General features: G+C 43.2%; 1 protein-coding gene across 6 annotated transcripts in view; it reads left to right on the forward strand.

The window, feature by feature from the left end:
* The window catches only part of EZH2 (enhancer of zeste 2 polycomb repressive complex 2 subunit), a 50,176-nt gene continuing 25,259 nt past the window's right edge, over positions 1 to 24,917 (forward strand). The window contains exons 1-3 of one of the 6 annotated variants that reach the window (XM_049894171.1): positions 1 to 78; positions 16,888 to 17,009; positions 17,507 to 17,635. In XM_049894171.1, the coding sequence (XP_049750128.1) occupies positions 16,893 to 17,009; positions 17,507 to 17,635 (246 nt within the window). In that variant the 5' untranslated portion in view covers positions 1 to 78; positions 16,888 to 16,892. Of the gene's footprint in view, positions 79 to 13,109; positions 13,117 to 14,162; positions 14,406 to 16,887; positions 17,010 to 17,506; positions 17,636 to 24,917 lie in introns of those variants that run through there. The other 5 variants (XM_049894172.1, XM_049894169.1, XM_049894170.1 and 2 more) reach the window with 5 other exon arrangements.

Here is a 24,917-nt window from a genome sequence, read left to right on the forward strand (position 1 = left end):
CGCTCGGTCCGGGAGCGCCCGACACCGGCGGGGAAGCAGAGGCGGCGGGAGCCGGCGCGGGACGACGGCAGGACTGAGGTAGTGCGGCCGCGGGGAGGGCGTGCGCCGCGGCCGGTCGCGGTGCGGGTGGCGTGCTGGCCGTGCCCGGAGTCGCCCGAGCGGGCTCCTTGGCGCCGCTTTGTGCGCGGGCTGAGGGGACCCGCGCGGGGCCGTGCGTCCGGCGCCCGCGACCCCGGGGCCGGCGCTCCCGGACCGAGACCCCGACCCGGCGGAGCGGCGCGCGTGCGGGCCCCTCCCCGCGCTGCCCTCGGGCCGGGCGTCCTGTGCGCGGGGGGCGCAGCTCGAGCCTTTGTGTGGGGCGGGCGCCCGCGGGACGGGCCGGGCGGGGGGCGGCGGAGCGGCGCAGACAAAGGCGCCGGGCTCGGGGGTCCGGGGGTGGCGGGGGGCTCGGCCGCGGGGCCGGCGGTTCCGGGGGCGGGAGGCTTGGGAACGGCCGGGGTCGCGGGGGGCGGGGACGGCGCGGGGCGGGCGCGCCCGGAGCTCTCAGCCCGGGGGTCTCGCCGGCGACCGGTCGGCTGTGAAGTTTGAGGGGCGGAGCTGCTCGCCCCGCCGGGTTTTGTCCCTGACGAGGGCTGTTTGTTGAGTTCCCGCTTCTTTGTGTATCCCGCCCCCTGAAAAATCTGTGCCCGAGTTAGTTCTGAAAATGGGAGGAATCGAGAAGCAATTGGGAAAACCGGGGAAGCGCCTGTACGTGACTGAGTTGTCGCCCTGAAAAACCGGAATCTTTTAACAAAAATCTCAGCTGTTTCGGCCAACTTGTCTGGTACATCTGAGAATGGCGACAGGTGCACCGAAATCAGCTGTCATTTAATAAGCCATTATTCCCCAAATCCCTAGGGGATGGATGAGGATGAAACGGTAGAAATGGTTGATCAAAGTAAAATGCCTATGACTAATGTGTGTTTAGATTACGGTTAGCAATTTCTTGTTAATTGGTCTTGTTTTTCGTGAACAATAGCTTTAGTGAGTCACCAAAGGCTGAATGCAGGAATACTTGTGCCTAAGAAATGGAACGTGAGCTGCCCACAGTTAAAACTAAACTTCCTTTGTTTGTCACACAGGGTCTGCAAAATTTTCATTCATCGGGAAATAAAAATGTGTTCTCGGCCGTTAAAAATATTTTAGTACAAGGTTTACTTTCTGAGTTTGAAAGATCATTATCAGTTTAACTTGAGCGTGTAATGTAAGAAACATACTTAAAAAATAAACCTGAATAAACACTAATGCTAGCACAGTTCAGTGTAGTCTATACTTTTAGACATTTTGGAGTTTTTCATTACATTCATGAGCATTACCAACTATTTCACATTTAGGAATAAAACGTAGAACAAGTGAGTAATTCTTAGTCGCTTATTGATAATTTTATTTGTAAGGAAATGAAAGTATTTAAGATCTATTTTAATTTTGTGTTCATAATCCCTAAAGTTAGGAAAAGATAGGATTCTGTTCTGAGATATGCATATCAAAATCCCCTTCTCTCTTTTTAGTGGTGTGTTAGGGAATGTAATGTTCAGCGTGGTGGAGACGACGTAGGAAAATTGCAACACAAATTTTAATTTTTGTGAGAAGTGAATATATTCAAGAAAATTTTAGAAAAACAGGCACTCATAATTTGCAAAGAAATGCAGGGTAAAATTCTTTATGACATATTTTACAGTATTGGAGGGCATTGAACAGTCATTCCAGGCGCTGCTCAAATGCCTGACAGAGATAGTTACATAATGTTTACATTTATATTAAAAAGTCAGTTGAGTGGATTCCTATTCACAGCAATCCCGTGTATGTCAAAGTAGAACTGTGCTTTATAAAGTTTTCAATGCTGATTTTTCAAAAATAGATTGCCAAGCATTTCTTCCGAGAGGCCTCCGGGTGGGCTCGAACCTAATCGTTTCCCTTGGCAGCCAAGCATGTGAATCGTTTGTACCACCTAGGGACTCCTACATTTATATCAGTTACCAGTAATTTTATACTAAAAAATGGTGTTGATAATCTTGTCTTTTGTTGTGCCATGAGCGAGTTATGCAGAGTTTGGCATAAATGTAGATATTTTAGAGTAAGAATTATAGTTTTGCCCTTGTGTGTTCTGTATTTGGTAATTATCTTTGTACTTGCTAAAAGATGTCTTTAAGTCTCTTTGGGAAATTGGTTTTAAAAAACCAAAAAAAAAAAAAAAAAAAAGTAGTTGAATTGAAAATGTGCTTAGTCAATTTAAGTAGCAGGAATGAAAAAACACTTGTTGATTTAGTGCCATTATGCAAAAGTGCTCTAATACCTTTATACTAGCTTTGCTTTGTGTGTATATATGAAAGTGATTCTTTGTGCTGTCCATTTAAAAGTTTTAGACAGATTTCCCTAGGCCACACTGGGATTTTTCCAGGATATTTCCTATTCTTTTGAGTTGGCCTGCTCAGAGAATCTGAATTAATTTAAACTAACAACAGGAAAAAATACACCCGTAACGTAATACATTCTAGGGTCAATTAGAAATGATTTATGGATTAGCCTTGAAATCTGACTTGTCAGTGTAGCTGATGATGTTTTTTTTTCCCCTGTAAATTATGAAGGGTTCTATAGGGGCAAGTGAAACCTTTAGTTTGAGGGACAGCATGAGGGAGAGGAGCAATTCATTAAATTCAGAGATGGCTCATGGTCAGGATGATAGGCTTTGTACCTTCTAGAACCCTTCCTTGAATTCCCAGGTACTGTTGTGTTCTCACAGGGTTTTATTTATATTTTTCTTATACCCGTTGCCGTGGAGCTGATTCCAACTCAGAGTGACTGTATGGGACAGTAGAACTGCCCCATGGGGTTTCTAAGGCTGTAATCTTTATGGAAGCGGGCTGCCACATCTTTGTCCTGTAGAACGGCTGGTGGGTTCGAGCCATCAACGTTTGGTTAGCAGCTGAGCACTTAAGCACTGTGCAGCCAGAGCTCTTTACTTTTCTTATAGCATATGTCCAGTTGTATTGTAGTCACTGCTTTATGTGTCTGTCTCCTCCACTACACTCAAGTGCCTTGAAGTAGAGGCTCTATCTTACTTTTCTATGCATACTTAGCACCTAGCTTGGTGGTTGCTGGAGAACGGGAGCTTAATAGTTGAATGAATGGAGATTTGAAAAAAAATGTAAGGAAATAGTTTGACAAAGAAACTTGCAAAGTAAGTAATATATATAAAAATTTTATTGTGAGGAACTTTGGAAGGTGTTTTTCTCCCTCCTTGAGAGGCAGTAACAATGTCAAGTAACAATGTCAAGGTGAGCAAGATCCCAGGCTTTTCTAGTTGTAATACTCAACATTAGATGATATTCTAATATTGAAAATTAGATATCCTTGAAATAGAACTATTGCTATTCATATTTAGTATTTTAGGGTCCCTGGGTGGTGCAAATGGTTTGTTCTCAGCTACTAACTCGAAGGTTGATGGTTCAAACCCACCCAATGGTGCCGCAGAAGAAAAGTCTGTAAAGATTACAGCTAAGAAAACCCTATGGAGCAGTTCTACTTTGTAACACAGGGGGTCATCACAAGTCGGAATCGACTTACAGGCAGCTGGTTTGGTTTTTGATTTTTAGATGCAACTGTTGTTATTCATGTTTGCTATATTAGGCAACTAGAGAGAAGCTTGATGTGTCTGGATGGCCAGCTTGATTTGATGTGATTTCGATGTGATGATCCTTGAACAAAAATACAAGGGCAGGAGAGAGGGTAGTAAATTTTTTCATTGAAAAGTCTTGTTAAAATCAGTAAGTTCTGTTGTTGTTAGGTGCTGTCGAGTCAGTTCCAACTCATAGTGACCCTGTGTATGACAAAATGAAAACACTGCCCAGCCTTGCACCATCCTCACAGTCATTGCTGTTTGAGCACATTGTTGCAGCCACTGTGTCAGTCCATCTCCTTGAGGGTCTTCCTCTTTTTTCCTGACATTGTATTTTACCAAGCTTGATGTCCTTCTCCAGGGACTGGTCCCTCCTGGTATGTCCAAAGTATGTGAGATGAAGTCTCCCCATCTTTGCTTCTAAGGAGTCTTCTGGCTGTACTTCTTCCAAATTGAATTTGTTCATTCTTCTGGCAGTCCGTGGTATATTTGAATTCTATACTGGAATAATTCAACGTAGATTTTGAACCTAAAAACTGAAGTAAATAGTGAAAATGTTTAATTATGAATCTTTTATTGAGATGTTCTCTAGCATCCTTTTAAAAGGATAAGTATAGATTAGCAAGTCCAGTAATATTTCAAAAACCTAACTCCATTGCCATTGAGTTGAGTATCTTAAGAGTACTAGCTAAAAAAAATTTCTAAAATGTTTATAGTGTTCCATATCATGCCTCTGCACCACTCGCTTCTTGGTGCAGAAACATGATAAAAGTGAAATGAAAAAAAATTTTTATTCAAGTACCTACTATTTGTCAGATGCTTTATTTTTTTTAGATACTTTATTTTTAATTCTTACAGAAACCTTTACAGATAGGCAGACTGCAGTTTAGAGAGGTCAAGAGCTTGCCCAGGTTTATCAGCCAAGAATTTGCAGTCAGGATCCAAACTTGGTTCTGTTTGACTCCATATTATCTGCTCCGTGTGATCTAGGGGAAAAAAAAAAAATTTTTTTTTTTTTAAAGAGCTATTTCATTTAAAAAATAGTTGATATTTCTTTAAGGCTTGCTGTGTATTAGGCACTGTTCTAAGTGCTTTATGTTTATTAATTTATATGGAAACTGTAATAACAGATGGAGAGATTAGGTAACAACTAGGTAGAGTAAGGATTTGAATTTGGGCACTTTGTTTTGAAAGCCCTGATCTCTAAGCAAATAATCCTGCAGGCCACATCTACCCCTTGGCTTCCTTGGCTTGTTTTTGTAAGGCCCACCAGCTAAGGATGGTTTAAACATTTTTTTTTTAAAGGAGTTGTAAAATACAAAACAAAACAACCAGTCCCAAACAAGAATAAAATATTTACCATGTGGCCCTTTATGAAAGAATTTGCTGCTCTCTGCTCTGAGTCACCAGGCTGGTGTGTGCTTCCTCAGTAAGTGGTACGTGGTATTCTGGTTTATGAATGAGTCTTCGTATTGTAAACCAGTGCTCCAAGGTGGATGCTGTTTTCTCTCCTCAAAAGAAGTGAATGTCTTTATATATGTTTGAATGCTAATATGACAGTGTTCTAGAAGGAGAATCGTCATTTCGAGATTATGTACATTTTGAGTTTTAATATTATTTGTTAGTTGCCTCGATGGCCTTATACCTAATAGAGAGAAACGTTGCCGGTCCTGCATGACCTTCGTGATTGTTGTTTCAGTAGGTGATCAGGTTTTGATAAGTGTTGTCAAATTGCCTTCTAGGAAAGTATTAATTTTTTAGTTAAAATATCAACTTTATTGAAGCGTCATTTACATACAATAGAGTGCACACATTTTAAGAGTACAGTTCCAAGAGTTTTAGGAAACGTGTATGCGTGTGTCATCACGCATCTGTCTGTCAAGATGAGCGGCGTGCCATCACCTCGGGCCATTCATGCACCTCTGCAGTCAGCTACCACCCCCAACTCTTGACCTTTCTCCTGTTCAGGAACCTCATGTAGGTGGAATTCTACGGTGTATGACTTGGCGTCTTCTGTTGAGCATGTGTTTGAGATTTACCCATGGTGTTGCTTGTATCAGGAGTTCCTTTTTATTTCTGAGTGGTTATCCATTGTATGGCTATACCATAACTTGTTTATCCATTTACCTATTTTATTGGTGGATGCTTTAGTGGTTTCCAATTTTTGGCTCTTATTAATTGTTATGGATTGAATTGTGTTCCCCAAAAATATGTGTTGTAAATCCTAACTCCTATATCTGTGGTTATAGTCACTTTTAGGGAGGCACTTTCTTTGTTATGTTAATGAGACAGGATTAATATAGGGTGTGTCTTTAAGTCAGGCTCTTTTGAGATATAAAAGAGATTCAACAAGCAAGGGAGAGAAGCAGGACTGGGGCAAGATAGATGCCAAGCCATATGAAGCTCAGAGACAGGACCTTATTCCAGGGCCGACAGACAGAAAGCCCTCCCTTGAGCCGGCATCCTGAATTCAGACTTCTAGCCTCTGAAACTGAGAAAACAAATTTCTGTTTGTTAAAACTGCCCATCTGTGGTATTTCTGTTACAGTAGCACTAGATAACTAAGACATTAATACAGCTGCTATGACCATTTGTGTAAGTCTTTTATGGACATACGTTTTAGCTTCTCTTGAGTAAATACCCCTAGGAGTTGGTATGTGGTAAATATAGATCCAACTATAAGAACGCTTCTTATAAGCAAGGGTGGCAAGACTACGTCTCATATACTTTGGACATGTTATCAGGAGGGGTCAGTCCCTGAAGAAGGACATCATGCTTGGCAAAGAAGAGGGTCAGTGAAGAAAAAAAAAACCCTCAATGAGTTGGATTGACACAGTGACTGCAACAATGGGCTCAAGCATAACAAACTATTTGTGAGAATGGTACAGGATCAGAGAGTGTTTCCTTCTGTGGTACCTAGGATCACTACAGTTAAACAGCTGTGACTGTACCAGAGTTAGTTTGTCCACATCTTCGCTGACACTTGGCATTGCCAGCCTTTTAAATTTTAGCCATCTAACGAGTGCCAGGAGCCCTGGTGGTGCAGCGGTTAAGAGCTCAGCTGCCAGCCAAGAGACTGGCAGTTCAAATCCCCCAGCTGCTCCTTGGAAACCCTATGGGGCAGTTCTACTCTGTCCTGTAGGGTCGCTGTGAGTTGGCTTGGCAGCAGTGCCTTTGGTGTGCAGTATTTGTGTTTCCTAGATGATCAGTCATATTGAACATCTTTTCATATGCTTATTGGTCATTTGTATATATAGTTTTTTTGTTCAAGCCTTTTGTTCATTTAAAAAATTGAGTTTTCTTTGAGTTGTAAGAGGTCTTTAAAAATATTCTGGGTCCAAGTTCTCTGTCAGATATGTGTTGTGAACATTTTCGCCTCAATTTTCTAGCTTGTTTTTTTTTTGGATTTGTGACTGTACATGGATCAAGGTAGTGTTACTGCTGCTGGGAGCATTGTTGTTTAAATTCAGTTAACTATATGAAAATGAATTTATTCCTAATCCACAAGTTGTTTTCTTTAATTCTTCTTTAAAAATTTTATTTATTTTGTTGTTGAGAGTATACATAGCAGAACATACACCAATTCAACAGTTTCTACATGTAAATTCAGTGATATTGATTACATTCTTCGAGTTTTGCTACCATTCTCACCCTCCTTTTCTGAATTGTTTCTCTCCCATTACATAAACTCACTGCCCCCTCAGGTTCCTAACTAGTCGTTCCAGTTGCTGTTGTCACTTTGATCCCATATAGATAATTCTTAAAAGAGTATAATGCTCAAAGCAGGTATTTTTTACTAGTTGAGCTAAACTATTGTGGCCTTCAGGAGACTTCAGGGAATATTTTTGGTTTAACGTTTAAAGATTGTTTCAGGGCAATAGTTTCAGAGGTTCATCTAGCCTCAATTTTTCTTTAATTCTTAGTGTAACGAAATGTCATGTGTTTACAAGAAACATATAATCTAAAAAGCTTTCATTTGTATAGTGTTAGGTATGAGATGGATTGACACAGTGGCTGTAACAATGGGTTTAAGCATAACAATGATAGGATGGTACAGGACCCTGCAGTGTTTCGTTTCCCTTGTGCATAAGGGTTGCTGTGAGTCGGGACTGGCTTGATGGCACCTAACAACAGGTGTGTGATATGGAGAATTTTTTTTCTTTAATCAAGTTAACTAGTTTTAATACAGAAAGTGATAGTATTTAGTAATTCAATTTTCAGTTTTGGATAATTCAGATCTTTTTATTAGTGAGCTGAGCCTTAAATTTTTTATTTTCTTCAAAAGATGAATGGAAATATTAAAAGTAAATGAAACATAACTTTGATCTTAGAATCTTGTATATAGAAGTGATATTCAAAATTGCCAAGCTTTGTTTGTTTTGACAGCTAAGTAAATTTTTTAGTTTTTCTTCATTGTATATGTAATACACCCCTCCTCCTCCCTGTTTTAAGAAGGGAAAAGGAAAAAAAGCAAAACTTTGGGGTCCAGATGCCACCAGGCATCTCGTGTCAGTCTTTCCAGTGGTGGGGGATTCAAATACGAAACTCCTGCAACTAATGTTCAAGGCAGTCTAAAGAAGAGGAAGAACAACTTCTCTCAATGAATCTTCCCTCCAGTATTTTTGTATGCCTTTCCCATGTTGAACTCTACTGGTCTTCTAGTCTCTAGGAAGTTTCACTTGGAGATTGTGTGCCCTCTCTTTTTGGGATATCTTCCTTGTCAGTTTAGTTAGCATCTCAAGATGATTTTTAACCTGTGTGACTCAAAATACTCTTTCCCTTCGCCCGAACAACTAGACACCGTGTTTCCTGCTTACACCGAGCTGCCATAATATGTGCTTTATGCAGTTGTACTTTTCTTTCTCCCTTCTCCTTCGTTTTAAGTTCAAGGGAGGAATTCTCTTTTGCTCACCTGTATGTCAGCTTGGCTGAAAGGTCGGTGATTTGAACTCATCAGCTGCTCCTTGGGCAAAAGATGTGACAATCTGCTTCCCTAAAGAGTACAGCCTTAGAAACCCTATGGGGCAGTTCCCCTCTGTCCTGTACGGTCTCTCTGAGTTGGAATTGAACTCGACACCAATGGGTTTGGTTTTTGGTTTCTTTTTGTTGTCTATAGGTGCTGTCAAGTACCTTGATTAAAGAAAAAAAAATTCCTCATATCGCATACTCGTTAGGTGCCATCAAGTCAGTTCTGACTCACTGCGACACTGTGTACACCAGAAGGAAACGCTGCCTGATCCTGCGCCATTCTCACCGTCATTGTTATGCTTGAGCCCATTGTTGCAGCCACTGTGTCAGTCCATCTCATTGAGGGTCTTTTTCTTTTTCGCTGATGTTCTCCTTTACCAAGTTTGATGTATGTCCTCCAGGACTGACACCCCCCCCCCCCCGCCCCGATAACATGTCCAAAGTGTGTGAGACTGTAGTCTGGCCATCCTTGCTTCTAAGGATCATTCTGGCTGTACTTCTTCCAAGACAGATTTGTTCGTTTTTTTTGGCAGTCCATGGTATATTCAGTATTCTTCACCGGCACCACAATTCAAAGGCATCAAGACCTTCTTCTTCTTCGGTTGTCCTTATTCATTGTCCGGCTTTCGCATGCATATGAGGCGAATGAAAACACCGTGGCTTGGGTCAGGTGCACCTTAGACTTCAAGGTGACATCCTTGCTTTTTAGCACTTTCAAGAGGCCTCTTGCAGCAGATTTGTCCAATGCAGTGAGTCTTTGCTTTCTTGACCGCTGCTTCGTGTTGATTGTGCATCCGACTGAAATGAAATCTTGGACAACTTCAGTCTTTTCTCTGTTTATCGTGATGTTGATTATTGGTCCAGTTGTGAAGGTTTTTGTTTTCTTTATGTTGAGATGTAATCCATACTGAAGGCTGTGGTCTTTGATCTTCATCAGTAGGTGCTTCAAGTCCACTTCACTTTCAGCAAGCAAGGTTGTGTCATCTGCATGACGCAGGTTGTTAATGAGTCTTCCTTCAATCCTGATGCCTCGTTCTTCTTCATGTAGTCCAGCTTCTCGGATTATTTACTCAGCATACAGATTGAATACATATGTTGAAAGGATACAGCCCTGACTTGCACCTTTCCTGACTAAACCATGCAGTATCCCCTTGTTCTGTTTGAATAATTACCTTTTGAACTATGTACAAGTTCCTCATGAGCACAGTTAAGTGTTCTGGAATTCCAATTTTCTGCCGTGTTATCCATAATTTGTTATGATCCACACAGTCTAATGCCTTTGCATAGTCAATTTTTATATACTAATAAATGGAGCTCTGGTGGTGCAGTGATTCCGTGGCCAACTGCTAAGTGAAAGGTTGGCAATTTGACCGTGGCTCCTCTGGAGAAAAGACCTGGCGGCCTACTCCCGTAAAGATTACAGCCTAGGAGACCCTAAGGAAGTCCTATGGGCTCACTGTGAGTCGAAATGGACTTGGTGGCACACAACAACAGATACTAAGGAAATAATTGTGACATAGTTTTAGGACCAGAGCACTGAAAACTTGGGCGATCTCTTTAGCAGCAAGTCATAAATTAAGTGTCCCCCTCTCCCAGCAAAACAAAACTCTTTAGAGTTGCGAGCATCTATATAAAAAAAATTTTTTTTTTTTTAATTAAGTGAAGCTTGCATGGCTGTATACTCTGTGTATCACCCAGTGAACTCTGCTGTCATTGGCTTATAAAATTTGTATTTACATCCATACTAGATTGTTGATTAAAGTTAGAAAGCTTGAGAAACTTTGATAATGGAAAAAAGTAAATGAGGAGTATAAAAAAGATCCTGCAAATTTTTTCAAGATGATCTTTATCCGTTAATTGTATTATATGAGCTAAATTAATAGATGGCGTATCAACCTGTCTTCAGTAAATTTTTAAGTGTTGAAAAGACAAAACATCATGACCTATTCATTTTAGTGTCTTAATTTTTAATACTAAAGACCATCTTTACGTATGTTACTCGCTGAGGAATGCTTATAAGCAAAACAAAGATTTAAGAAAATAAGACGATTGATTTTTGCTAAACATTGAATTTCAAACATCATTAAAGCCACCCTTGTGTGTTTTTGATCCAGTAGCACATAGTGAAATTCTCTATGTTCTATCTGCAGATACATGAGTATCTTCAGTGTGTTTACAAGTAATAGCCAGTTACTGAGAACCTTCCCTGTGCCTAGTATGTGTACAGTCTCCAAACCAAGCATTTTACTTTTGAATTTTGAAAATCATGCATTTTAATTATTTAAAAGGAAACACCATGTATCATTTGTTAAATGGGAAAAGTAGAATCCATCTTCATGGATTTTATAAAAGATTCTGTTAAGAGGAACTTAATTTTGAAGTATGCTGACCTGTCATATATTGGGTGGAAAAAATTGCAGCGTGAGTGTCCCTGTTCATCAATTCTGATCTACAGTACTTCAGTATTCAAATTATTTAATCAGTGTAAGCAGAATTGGCAAAATTTAATTTTAAAGCCCCAAGTTGGAATCGTCTTGATGACTACTAACAACAGCAGTGGTATTGTATGTTACCATAAAAAGTACTTATGGGTTAGAAAAGGTTGGAAATGCCTTCTAGAGTGAATTAGGGACTTGTAGTTTTTTTTTGTAGATGGCAGAAATGTTGCTCGAACAGGCTGGAAAAGATAAGTTGTGGCCCCTCCTTAGTAATTTTGCCTGTTTGGAGAATATTTGTTTGCTTGAAATAGAGCTCAAGTTATGCTACAAAGAATGTGTATTTTGACTCCCCGAGTGGTGTAAACGGTTAACGTGCTTGGCTGTTAACCAGAAGGTTGGAGGTCTGAGTCCACCCAGAGGTCCTTTGGAAGAAAGATCTGGGGATCTACTTCTGAAAAATCAACCATTGAAAACCCTGTGGGCACAGTTCTATTTTCAGACACATGAGGTGTCCATGAGTTGGGGTCAACTTGATGGCAACTGGTTTTGGTGTAAAGGAAACCAGCATTTTAGTTAGGAGAGGATATTGAAATCATATTGCTTAAATTTTGTTGGGTTTGGATTTGACCTTCTTTAGCTGTCTGTTCAATTGAGAGTGAAGTTAGTGCTATTAGACTAGTTAGGAAGGATGAGCGGTACTTGTAGTTATCACTTGGTTTTCTTTGGACAAGTAGGAACAACTGGAATGTTACCTTGGTTTAGCAAATCCTTTTTAGGAGTAAAGGGCCTTTAAGAAAGGTAGCCAAGGGCACTGAAGTGCCGGCTAGGGGACAGTTTTTGGTTTCTTGGCCTTTAGCAACTGAGTGAAGGACAGGGAGTCTTCCTAGGTAAGGCTTCTCCTAGGTAGACCAGAGCTGGACTCAGCTGGACTCAGGGCAGGTGCAGCCTGGTCATCTGAGAGGTAGAGAGGCTTGTCTCCTAGTGGGGAGTAAGTCAGCCCTGCATCACTAGTCTTCAAGAATGTCGCTGGTGAAGAGGAAACCTGCTGCCAGGACCTGCTGCTGCAGGGCATGAAATCTCAGCCCTGGATGTCCCTTAGCCAGAAGCCCCTGCACTTCAGGTGGTAGAAAGCCTGACCCAGACTGGTTTAGACAAACAAAGGTAGTTTGTTGACTATTGTAACTGAAGGAATGGGGAGGTGACTTGGCAGGGCTGGCCTGGCTCAGGGCGTGCACAGTGTGCCTGCGGTGGTTTCTTTCTTTCTCTTTTTCTGTTGTTGACTCTGCTCTTTGCAGACTCTCCTTCTGTGGTTACAAGATGCCCCCAGCAGTTCCTTGGGCTGCATGTTTCCATGTTCAAATCTAGTAGAGACCATTCCTAAGAGTCCTTGTGATGGACCTATCACTGTCTCCAGGGAGATGGTGTCCTTGGTCAGCTGAGTCGCCTCCTCAGATGTTCCTGACCCTTGGAGGATAGCTGTGTGAGTCCCTGATGAGGGGTGAGTTGAAGCAAACACTCTTGTGTTTACTTTTATGGGCAGTGAGGTTAAAGGGCCTGCCCGTGTGGGTGATCTTTCTGAGATTGGTTTGATTCATAAAACAGGCTGGACTTTGTGGTCTCTCCTGAGTTTTATTTAACCTGTAGAACAGCAGTCATGGAAGGCTGTACTGTATTCTGTGAAGGGTTTGATCGTCCCTGGCCATAGTCTGGTTTGGCTTTTGAATTTTCACTCACAGGTAGAGTCTCGTTCCAATCACTGGAGTTATGATTTGTTTTGAATGAGGAAGCTGTTTTCATATCCTGGATAATGTCATTTCACCTATGAAACTAGAACATCTTTCCAACGAGAAATTAAAGACAGAACAAAACAAAAAACTGGTTGTATCCACAAGTCCCCATCCACGTAGTAGCCAGTGTTTAAATAAATGTTGCCTTTGCCGCTACATCATATTTGGAGCTTTAATCCTCGAGCACAGAAATGGAGTCAGAAGGCCCACTTGAGCCCAGCTCTGCCCTGTCGTGGGAGGACCTGCTGTGGGCCAGCTGAAGGGCCAGGTATGTGTGTGTGTGGCTCTCATTTGGTGTATCTGACAAGCCTTGAGGGTAGGTGGTGCTATCCCTGTTTTTGGATGAGGACTTTGAGGAAATACCAGCTTTCTTATCAAATGTAAATCCCAGAGGTGCCAGGATTTGTGCTCGAGTTGTATTCATCGGTAAGGGTAGGTGAGGCCACAGGGCCCATATTCCGTCCCTGAGATTCACGGGACATTTCTGCCTCAAGTGCGGGCAGGCAGCCTCCCTTCCATACCTGGGCCCAGTGGGAGACAAGCCTGCAAGTCATCCATTTCAGTGTTTTTTGTTTTTATTTGTCTTTAAGTCTACTGTTTGCCAGGCACGTAGCCAGGCTCAGGGGTTTTACAAGTGAATAAAAACGATTCTTCTATTGAGGAACTTAAGAGTGGGAGCCGACCCGCTGACAAACGGGAAAGCTAGACATTCATAGACAGACATAGAGTGCTGTGAAGGCGGGTGGGCGTTTGTTTTCTGTAAAACATCCTTCTCAGTGGTGCCTTAAATTTTCTCATCTTTTCAAGGATCTGCCTACCTATCCCCATACTTTGAAAGAACAGTCTGAACACTTAGATTTATTTCTTAGCTTGTAATTCAGAGGTCACGATCCTTACATTTTGATAGTTTCTCCTGAATGAACTAGCATATATGTGTGTGTATATGTGTGTGTGTGTATAGTGTGTGTATATATATGCATGTATGTGTGTGTATATAATGTGTGTATATATATATATTGTGTACGTCTATATATGTGTGTGTATATAGTATGCGTATATGTATATAGTGTGTGCGTATATATTGTGTGTATGTGTGTGTGTATGTGTGTGTACGTGTATATATGTGTGTGTGTGTATATAGTGTGTGCATATATAGTGTGTATGTGTGTGTATGTATGTAGTGTGTGTATATAGTGTGTGTGTATATATGTGTGTATGTGTGTGTATGTATAGTGTGTGTGTGTATATAGTGTGTGTGTGTGCGCACGTGTATATATATTTATCCCCCCCCGCCCCCCCCCCCCCCCCACTTTGCAGTTACCAGACCATCCTGTAGGTTAAAGTCTTAACCTATGTACTTCTTTGGAAGAGTGTTGAGAAATTTATAAGCATAGAACTTATGGTATATGCCCTCCTTTTTTCCCTAAATGTTATTTATTTTGTTATTGAGAATATACACAGCAACGTGTATGCCCTGTTACAGAGATGTTTGTTCTGGAGTCAGTTCTGAAGTGTCGTGTCGACCTGGCATCCTGTCTGGCTCAGGTGGCATCTTCGGTAAGAGGGGAGAATCTTGTCATGGCAAGCTTTATTAGAGACCTTGCTTGGAAGGAGGGCAGCAGTGCTCAAACAATACAGTGCTGTCTCTTCACCAGGGCATAAAATGTGCGTCTTAAAAGGCATGTTGCCGCAGTACCCACGCCACAGTGCATTAACTGAGCACCACAGTCCTGCAGGTTTTATGGCGCAGGGGCGCCAGCTCCAAGGACCAGGAAGTGGCCAAGGCAGCAGGTAGACTAGTTGTCATGATCCAGTGGGCTCTCATTTTTAGCTGATTCCTTTCCCTTCTAGTTTCTAGGCCTTTGGAGTGCTGAAAGGTCTGAAAAATTTTGCGTAGAAATACTTACGCTCATCTGTTAACTAAGCTAGCATGTATGAAAGCAAACACGTCACTGAACTATTGACGTGTTTCTTCCTAACTGACGTCTTTTTGTCCTGCTTCACCTTCCCTTGCTAACCTCATTTTCTGCTTGAGTTAGTCTTCTCCGTTCTAACAACCCACAGATTTGCCCAGCCAGCCCCCTCAGGAAGGCCGTCCTTGGGGCCTGTGACCTTCTTCAGCCCTCATTGTCGCCCCTGCCCATCCTCAGAGCTGTCTCCTCCTCTTTCCCCCACCCTTGCTCCTGTTGACAGTGTCTTCCGGCCAGCTCCCTGCCTTCACCTGCCCCACGCCCAGCTTTCTCGAGCTCATGCCTTTGTTGTTAGTTGCCTTGAGTTACCCGTGACTCATGGTGACGTTGTGTATAATAAGGAAATGTTGCCCATTTTTGTACCATCTTCATGATTGTTGGTATGTTTGAGTCCATTGTTGGTGGCTGTTGTGTATCAGTCCATCTCACTGAAGGTTTCCCTCATTTTATGGACCCTCTATTTTATCAAATATGATGTCCTTTTCTAGTGATTGGTCTTTCCTGATGACCATCCTCGCTTCTAAGGAGCATTCTGGCTGTATTTCTTCTAAGATGGGTTTATTTATCCGACAGTCCACAGTATATTCAGTATTCTTTGGCAAAACAACAGTTCAAATGCATCAGTTCTTCTTCTGTCTTCCTTTCTCATTGTCCAGCTTTCACATGCACAGGAGGTGATTGAAAAAGACCATAGAGTCCCTCATACCTCAGAGAAATCCAGCTCATCTTTAAGGCTCCCTTGTCCTGTCTGCCTGCAGTCCTTCTCAAGTGCGCATCCTTCTTCCCCACTCTTCCTAACTCTGACCTTATAGGTACTTTTGTGTCTGGAGCGCGTACCAGACTGCATTTGCTTCTTTATGCCTTCTTGGCTAGAGTGTAAACTCTGTAAGGGCAAGGTGTGTCTCATTCACCTTTGTACACCTGTTACCTGCTTCATAATAGTCATTTATTACATGCTCGAGAAAATGCCATTCTTTGTCTCCCTTTCTTTCAGCTCTGAATAAACCACCTTCTGCTTTTGCATCACCATGTGGTTGTGGATGGAGTATTGTAGAAGTTACCACTGGCCTCAGGACCCTTTTTCTTCCTCTGAAGCTTCTCCTCAGGCAGTGCCGTATGCCTGAGGGTGTTATGTGCAGAGGTGCATGCATCCCTGGTTAGTTATTCCATCCAGAAAGCTACTTCCTCTCTCACTTTCCATTTTAAATCATCACGACGTCCTGGTGACGTTATCTCCTAAGTAACCCCTGGACTCATTCATTCTTCTCTCACTGCAGTCTCTGGCCTAGAGACCTCTGCCAGCAGCTCCCCATAGCTGCTCTCTCCCTGGCTCCTGCCCTGCAGCCAGCAGCTGCTCCATGTGTACCCCACCCTCTCAGTGCTGGATGACACTGGAGCAGAGGTCCTTGGTGTGCCTATAATAAAGCTCTGCCGGGAACTGCCCATCTCATCTCAACATGTCATGTGACCTCTGTGCTTTTGGAGGAAATGTGATAGAAAAGGATGTGACTTGGACCTAAGTGGGCTCCAAGGGTGCTGGGACCCCAGGAAGTGGGGCCCACCTGGGAGCGAGCCGAGGGCCACACCTCAGGGTTTGTTGCATCTCTCGGCCACTCTGCTGGCGGGAGCCCCTTGTAGAGGAAGGGGCTCAGGTGGGGAGTGCTGGGATGCAAGCTTGCTGTGTGCTGCACGGGTGGGTTTCCACCCACAGTGACTGGACCTATCACCACTTCTTTCTGTTGACCCCTCTGACTAGTCAGTTCTGCCTTCTGTAACAGCCAGTTTAGTGACAAGAACTTAGAATGTGCTCAGGCATTTCTTTCCCACAGAAACAAGGCTCTCAGAGAGTAAGAACTGTGGAGGCAGTGCCCTCTGGTTCCTGTCATGCTGTCACACCCTGGAAGGCAGCTGGTTTTGTGGGATATCTTCAAGGTGTAACTGCAGAGTGTCTTGCAAACATGGGTGGTATGGTGTGTGGTCATTGATTGTCACTGCTGGGATTACAGCCTCAGCAGTCAGCCTAGGCTGGCCAGATGAGTGATTTTATCATGAAACCGTTGCTTCTGCAGTGATCATGGGCCAGACCGGGAAGAAGTCTGAGAAGGGGCCTGTGTGCTGGCGGAAGCGCGTAAAGTCCGAGTACATGCGGCTGCGGCAGCTCAAGCGGTTCCGGCGGGCGGATGAGGTCAAGGTGAGATTGGCTCCCGTGAGGGGCACACACCCACCCTGGGTGGCTTTTCCCTAAAGTCAAGTAAGCTTTAATTTGAATGGCACATTCCCACCAGAGTCCTGTTCACAGCAGGGTCCCTTGAGCTGTCACAGTTAACTCCGCAGTGTCCCCTGCACATCGGTGCGCACACAGCGATTTGTCACCCTGCTTGGAAATCATCTCTTCTGAGGATACCTTTATGTTGCATGCACAGACTCAGAAACAAGACATAAAGGAATGTGTTTTATGGTTTTATGTTTCTAAAGCCAAAGAAAGGGTGGCAATGATACCGTCTTCCCCCCCACCATCAGTAAAGTAACAGGTGTGGCGGTTTTGCATTATATGAATGTGGGAAACCAGAGTGTAGTGTAAAATCTGCGTGCATTTGAGCAAATGTTCTTGATATATTTGGGAAATCACTAGATTGTAGCCTTCTGTTCTCTAACAATGGACAATTTCTGTTCTTCATTTTTTTAAAGAGTATGTTTAGTTCCAATCGTCAGAAAATTTTGGAAAGAACGGAGATCTTAAACCAGGAGTGGAAGCAGCGAAGGATACAGCCTGTGCACATCCTGACTTCTGTGAGCTCTTTGCGCGGGACCAGGGAGGTTGGTGAACACGCGTGCCGCGGGCTTACAGCACGTTTCGGTTTTTGGGTTGGGTGCTGGCTTGGTGGGGAGGATGCACTGACCTGGGGATGCCCCTCCCATGCAGGGTTTTCAGTGCAGCTGGGAACAGCAGTTAGAGCACACTGTTCACTGTTCTGTGACAGAGTCCCCAGTGCTTAGAATGTGTGTTCACTGTGGATAGGTGAACTCCTACGTCCGTACGCTCTGATGTCCTCCTCAGGTCCCTTTTTAGAGCCTGGCTTTCTGATGCACAGTTGTCATCTTTTCCTCCCTTAATAGGAATTAGCCATGTAGTAGGAAATGCTCCCTTTCATACTCATGGACTAGGAACGCGGTTTATTGTGCATTTTATTCAAAGGCTGAGGCTCTGGGAATTTTTAAAATTCAGTGTTGCGAGAATGGAATTGCCTTTTCCATAGCCTTTCCTGAATGAGGTATATCTTCATTACCCCAAGAGTTTCCTATTTTCAAAGGGAGGCAATAAATGTGTGTTAGAGTCTGTAATTAAATATGAAGTCAAAATGCCGCTTGCATGTAGACAGGGCACAGGATGTGGAGGCCCGTTTCAGTAGGAGTCCAGGCAGAAAACGGGCGCGACTCCTGTACCCAGTGCTTGTCGATCTGGATGTCTAAACGTGGGGAGCGTCCAGACGGTGGAATTGTCCTAAAGTAGTTTTTTCAGGGAGTAGCTGTTTTTTAGGTAACATTATTCTAGCAATCAGGTAATGGCTTGCCGTTGCTTGGCCTGTGGTGACGGCGTGACCTGTGATTCCCAGGGCCTGTCAGTGAGGCCAGCCTCAGTGCCCCTCAGAGCTGCAGGCAGGTCCTGGTGACACTGCTGAAACGCTGGCTTGTGTGGTATGCGTGGTGTGACACGCCAGAACTCCCATCATTCTGCTCTTTTGATGGTAAGTTCTCTGATACTCAGGAAGTTGCCATGGTGTGTTCTAAATGCCACAGGCCAATGACTTTGTTTTAACACGCTGGGGATGAAAGGGACTCTCACTTTTCAGGTACAGTGTTCTCAAAAAGGACAAGGACAGGGCTTCAGAGTATTTTTTGAAAGATCTGTCTGGTGACCCTTTTGAAAATTTAGAGATGAAGAAAAAGGAAGCATTGTTCCCCCCCGCCCCGGGTAAATCTTTGAGATTTGGAGAAATAAAGTAGAAACACATGCAGTATTTACTTTTACTACCCATCACAAATCTCAAAGTGCTTTCCAAAGTCCAATTTAGATTTATAATAAAAGCAGCGAAAGGGGCTCCTGGCCCTGTGTTGCAGGGCTTTGCAGACCTGCCCTCATTGTCTTAAGGAGGGGCACGTCCTTCCTGTCGCTCCTTTTTTTCTGGGCAAGGCGAGGAAGCATCCATAGGAGCGAGTCTACCTGCCTGCTCTCATGATCTGCGTGCTGCCCACACACAGCAAGAAGCACGAAAGCTCACTGTCTTTGTGAAACTTCACAGGAATATTTACTCATTGAATTCTGCTTCCAGTTTTGTCAAATGGAGATAAAAGTAATTGAACTTAAAGATACCTAACTTTTTTGAGAGTTTATGTGAAATAAAAAATTGTGAGAAGCAATTAGCATTTTAATAAAACAGAACTGTCTTCTAACGTTAGTACTTCCACACTGCTACACAGGTGGAGAAAAAAGATTATCACAAAATACTTGGAAAAAGAAGGAAAAGAGTCCCCAGCCTCAGGAATTCAGCTTTTGTCACTTGCATCTCTTACCTGGTCAAGGTCATTAGTTTTTAGAGCTACTGTTTGAAGCTGATACTGCTTCAAAAGACTTCTTGTTTACTTACCCCTTTTTTTGAACCATTATCACCGAAGATTTATACCATTTGTGATAAGCTTTTTGGCATTATCACAATAATAAATCACAGAATTTTAGGAAAGGAAAGGACTTTAAGATCTCTTAGTCTAACCCCTTGTTTTTCACATGAGAATATTTCCTTGTTTGTTTTTTCTTCAGTTTGAGCATTTCCAGCTTCTATGCATTTCTTCTGTGTGCTTTACGCACTGGAATATGAGGTAACTCAGACACACAGGAGGATAGAAGTTGGCCTGCTTTGAAAAGTCTCCCCTGTAGACTGTAGAGCACTGGGCTTGGCAGGATTTCCGACGCAGTGTTGATCCAAGACCTGAGTTGAGCTTTCAGCATTTGGAAGTGCCAGGACCGCCTTGGCCAATTAACTGCTTATTTACATGCCAGTCCTGTCTGAGTGCTGATGATGTCTGCTTGCATCCTTGGCAGCATGGCGAATCGGCAAGTGTTTGTTCTTGAGTCAAGCGTTGACTCTTCTGTGCTTTTGCAGTGGAGAGACTCACTCTTTACTGGGTATCTAGGTTACCTTGGTGAAGATGTCTGACCTCACGGAGGCCTGCTGGGGAAGCTGCCTTCAGCAATGTGGAGGAGCCAGGCCTGGTGGGTAAACTGCAGGCGTCTTTGGTGTGTGCTTCTGAGATGCTTTGGGTACCTGTTGTTTTTATTGCTGAGGTCACAGAACCTAAGCAGGGTTGCCATCAGGACTCTAACACAGTGTATGTGTCTGTTTCCTCTTTTAAGAAATTTTTGTGACTGTAATAAGTTTTTTACATTTATTTCTTTAACTCTTCCAGTTGATTTTTTAAAGGAATATTCAGCTTCAAAATGTCATTATGCAGTAGATGGAGGCCAAGGGACATTCACTTTATTGCCCAAATATGTGGCTCTTTGTAAAAAAAAATTGTGTCTAGGTGACTTTCATTACTTTGTCTTATCATTTAGTGAAGAATTTTATCTTCTGTAAATCTTCTTAAATTGGTAATTACATTCTTGTGTGTGTTTTTCCAGTTTAATGAAGAAACTGGTTAGGAGTTACTCTGGTAGTTCTCATTAGAGTATTTCTTTTTGTCTGTCTGTCCACTGACAAGAACAGAAGGTGCTTTCTCCTTCGTTGATTCCTCTTATAAAGATTTTTACTACCTACATATTAGACTGTGAAGAGAGGCTTGGTCAAATAATGCCTGTCTTCTGGGCAAGTGGTGCTACTGGTTTAGGGATTTAAAAATGTCTTGCCATTACGCAGACATTTCCCAGAAGAGCGTGTAGCTGAAAGAGGCTGGTGTCTTGTCTACCTGGTGTCCGTCTAAGCGCAGGGCTTCCTCAGTGTGTTTCCAGTGGAGGCAGCACAGAGAGCCAGCCTCGCAGCACAGAGGGCCAGCCTCGTCCTCACACACGAAGAGCTGGAAAGCATCTTTTGGACTTCTTCGTGTGTGTAGACTTGCTCATTCTAGTAATATTTGAAATGATATTTGCAAATACAATTTTTTTGAAGGGGGTTCCATCAAAAGAACATAGAATATGGCCTCTGTTGGACTTAAGTGTTTTTGTTGAAGAAGAACATTTATTGTCTCATTTACATGTAAACACTTGATTGTATTACTTGCTGACTTGGTGTGCAGTCACCTCAGTTGTGAATAGAAATTTATAAACTATTTACAAGGAAAAAAAGTAACATGCATAGTACCCAAGGTGTGACACCACGCTCTGTGCTGAGGTGATGCCTCACTTTCAGAGCAGGGACTTGGGCTGACCAGGAGCCCAGGCGTCTGCCCCCCCCAGGCGTCTGCCCCGCAAGTCTGAGCATCCCTTCTTGGGCCAGGAGCTCTCCTGTGGTTGCTCCCTGCTGTCACTTGCCTCTTGTGGCTGCGTGTTGGTTTTGGTTGGAGAGTTGAGTCTCCTAGTACCACGGCATCCTTCTGGCCAGGTGACGTTTTAAATCATTCAGCCTTTGCTTTCTCTAGGCTGAAATAGAACGTTTCTTAAATGACCACAAAGAGGGCTTTCCTTTTCTTTTGAAAGGAAGCTGATATAAGCATTCTGTACTTTTCCAAAAGGTTTTTTTTTTTTTTTAAAGAAAAGTCATTTATGATGTTTCCGTTTATTTTAATATCTTAAGTTTAATAAGTGAATTTTTAAAAAATGTCAAATGTTCATATTTTGGAAAACTCATAAACCAGCAGAAATTGCTTTTAATTTGTACTGTTTTTCTCTTAGAATACTGTGTATATAGGTTTTTTTTTAATTATTAAATTGATTATCACAGGGAGTTAGAAATCTTTTGCCCCCCCCCCCGATTTCTCTTTCCCAAAATGAAAAACCAAAATGTGACAGTTATTTAAAATACAAAACAAAATAATACCAAAAGCAAAGGAACTGCTTACCTACTCAGGAATGTTAAAAATTGTTTTAAGAAAATTTAATTAGATCTAGAACTTTTGTCATAATTTAGCTTGATAACCTGGATTGACTTAAATTTACTGCTTAGAATTTGTTTTATCTTCTCTCAATAAGACTTTTAAAAAGAATATTACTTGAGTAACATTTTGGGAGAGTTGGGGCAGATTTCCCGAGCTACCCTGGCAACTGAGGAGACAGTTTTACACTAGCCTGTGTGGGTGTGTGTGGGGTTAATGAAACTTTTGTCTTTCTCTCACCAATCAAAAGGTAATACGTTATCATTGTGAAAATTCACATAACACAGAAGTTATAAATCAGAAGGCAGAATTCCCCCTCGTCCAAGTCCCCTGACTTTCACTTGTCCAGATTTCTTTTTCTCTATGTACTAATGTGTTAATGATGACTTTATTTTTTAAAATTACTGTCCAGGTGACTGTCCCAGCATTTGTGCAACAGGCCACAGCCTCCACCCAGCCCCCCGTCACTCTCAAAGACACACCAAAATTCCTGGGCCTCTTCTTAATTAATGGGCATTTAGGGTTTTCATTTTGATTTCTACAAATATATAGTGTTGCTGTGAAGTCCTTCACACAAATTCTTGGATCTTTTGATGCTTTTGTAGAAGTTCCTAGAAAAGAAGGATTGCAAGGGCAGAAGGATGTGCGTGTGTGCAAATGTGTGGCTCTGTTTGCAACATATTTAGAATTCAGTAGATACCACCAGATTTCTCCAGCCCCAGTTGTTTTATATTCTCCCTCCTGTCTATGAAAGTAGACACTTTTACCTGTATGTTCCTGACACAAAATATTATCAGTCTTTTTCATCTTTGTCAGTTGGATAGGTAAAAAAATCGCCACAATTTGAATTTCATTTAATCAGTGATAGAGTCTTTTTGTTGTCTGTTTTATATGTATTTTGTGAATTGGTTATTATGGTCTTGGATCTTTTAAAATTAGGGGGTCCTTTTCTCATTATTTGAAAACCCTGGTGGCGTAGTGGTTAAGTGCTACAGCTGCTAGCCAAGAGGTCAGCAGTTCGAGTCCACCAGTCCACCAGGCGCTCCTTGGAAACTCTATTGGGCAGTTCTACTCTGTCCTATAGGGTCGCTATGAGTCAGAATCGACTCGAAGGCAGTGGGTTTTTTTTTTCTCATGATTTGTAAGGACTTTCTGTGTATTATGAGTATTAGTTTTTTTTTTTTTAACCATCTGTGTTGTAGATCTTACTTTCCAATTTGTAGTCCAATTGGAATTTTTTTTCTTTCTTGTGTTTCTTAAAGGAGCCCTGGTGGCTCAGGCTTAAGTGTTCAGCTACTAACCAAAAAGTCAACGGTTTGAACCCACCAGTCGCTCCGTGGGAGAAAGATGAGGCAGTCTGCTTCCTCAAAGTTTTACAGCCTGGGAAGCCCTACGGGGCAGATGGACTCTGTCCTGTGGTGTCGCTATGAGTCGGAATCGACTCAACGGCAATGGGTTTGGTTGGTTTGGTGTTTCTTAAAGGCTTGGGAAGTCTCTCTCCTCTTCAGGGTTGTAAAGTCATCTGCCTGTCTTTTTCTTTGGTTCTTGTAGTTCTTTTTGTTTTCATTTTTTATGTTTTGATATCCTCTAACCTGTCAGGAATTCCATTTGTATGAAGAGCGAGTTGGGGTTCTGGTTTTTAATTTTTCTCTATTTGCCCTTCCAGTGGTCCACCGTTCTGTGTCGAGGAGCAGAGGTAAATCTGTTCTGCAGAGATGAACAGAGTCACCCCACCTGCGGGTGATCACCTGCGCAAGTCCACCTCTGAGCAAGGATTTAGCACTTCAGGGACGACAGCCCGCTGTCGGGCCAGCACAGACGACGCTGCTTGTATCAGCATCTCTATTCTACTTCTTAGCTTTTGTGTTTGAATTTTTGTTTCTTTCACTGACAGTGAAGGCCAGGCTTCTGCAGCTAGGAGATGCTGAAGGGCTCTAAACCCCGGAAGCTGTGTTCCAGACACTATCTGACTCATGTTCCACATGGGTGTGGCTGTTTTCCAGGGAGAAGTGTGAGCTCACTGACCCTGTGAGAGCGTCTTTTTCTGGCACTTGTGAGAGCTCAGCGGCCGCACACTGCAGGCTGGCGGGTCCCCTTGGGTCTGGAAAGGCTCTGGGCAGCGGTGGCCGCACACTACAGGCTGGCGGGTCCCCTCAGGTCTGGAAAGGTGCTGAGCAGTCTTGGCCACATGCTGCAGGCTGGTGGGTCCCCTGGGTCTGGAAAGGCTCTGGGCAGTTGTGGCTGCACACTGCAGCCTGGCGGGTCCCCTCGGGTCTGTAAAAGCACTGGGCAGCTGTGGCTGTACACTGCAGGCTGGCGGGTCACTCCCGGTCTGGAAAGGTGCTGGGCAGCCGTGGCTGCACACTGAGGGCAGGCAGGCAGGTCACCCCTGGTCTGGAAAGGCTCTGGGCCGTTTTGGCCACATGCTGCAGGCTGGTGGGTCCCCTGGGTCCGAAAGGTGCTGGGCAGTTGTGGCTGCACACTACAGGCTGGCGAGGCCCCTGGGTCTGGAAAGGCGCTGGGCAGTTGTCAAATGCTGCAGGTTGGCGGATCCCCCTGAGTCTACAAAGGCGCTGGGCAGTCAGTACCTGTAACACAGTGGAGATAACTTATGGTCAGTTCTGGTAGGAGCTGCTCCTCTCTGCTCTAATACCCATGATTCGCTGCTTTCATGAGGTTGTCAGGTTTGTTTTCTTCCCCACTTTTATTTCTGACCCTCTGCCGTTTGAGCCACATATTTTGTTCAGGAATGTCTCCCCTCTCCCACTTTGGCTTCTCAACCAGGTTATAAACTCACTCCTGTGTTGCCGCCTCTTAACTCTGCCCACGGTGGACAGTTGTCGCACTCTTTGATATCTCACACTTGAAGGTAGTTTTTCCTTCAGCACTTTACTCCCACAAAAGGAGCCTGAATTTAAGTTAGACGCTATCATTTTCACTAGAAGGGCTAGCTGATTTTAAACTGGGGCGTGCTATCTTTTCTCTGCTCAAATCCTGAAGAATATAGGGAGCGTCG

The sequence above is a fragment of the Elephas maximus genome, chromosome 8 (genome assembly GCF_024166365.1).
Source record: "Elephas maximus indicus isolate mEleMax1 chromosome 8, mEleMax1 primary haplotype, whole genome shotgun sequence".
Classification (NCBI taxonomy): domain Eukaryota; kingdom Metazoa; phylum Chordata; class Mammalia; order Proboscidea; family Elephantidae; genus Elephas; species Elephas maximus.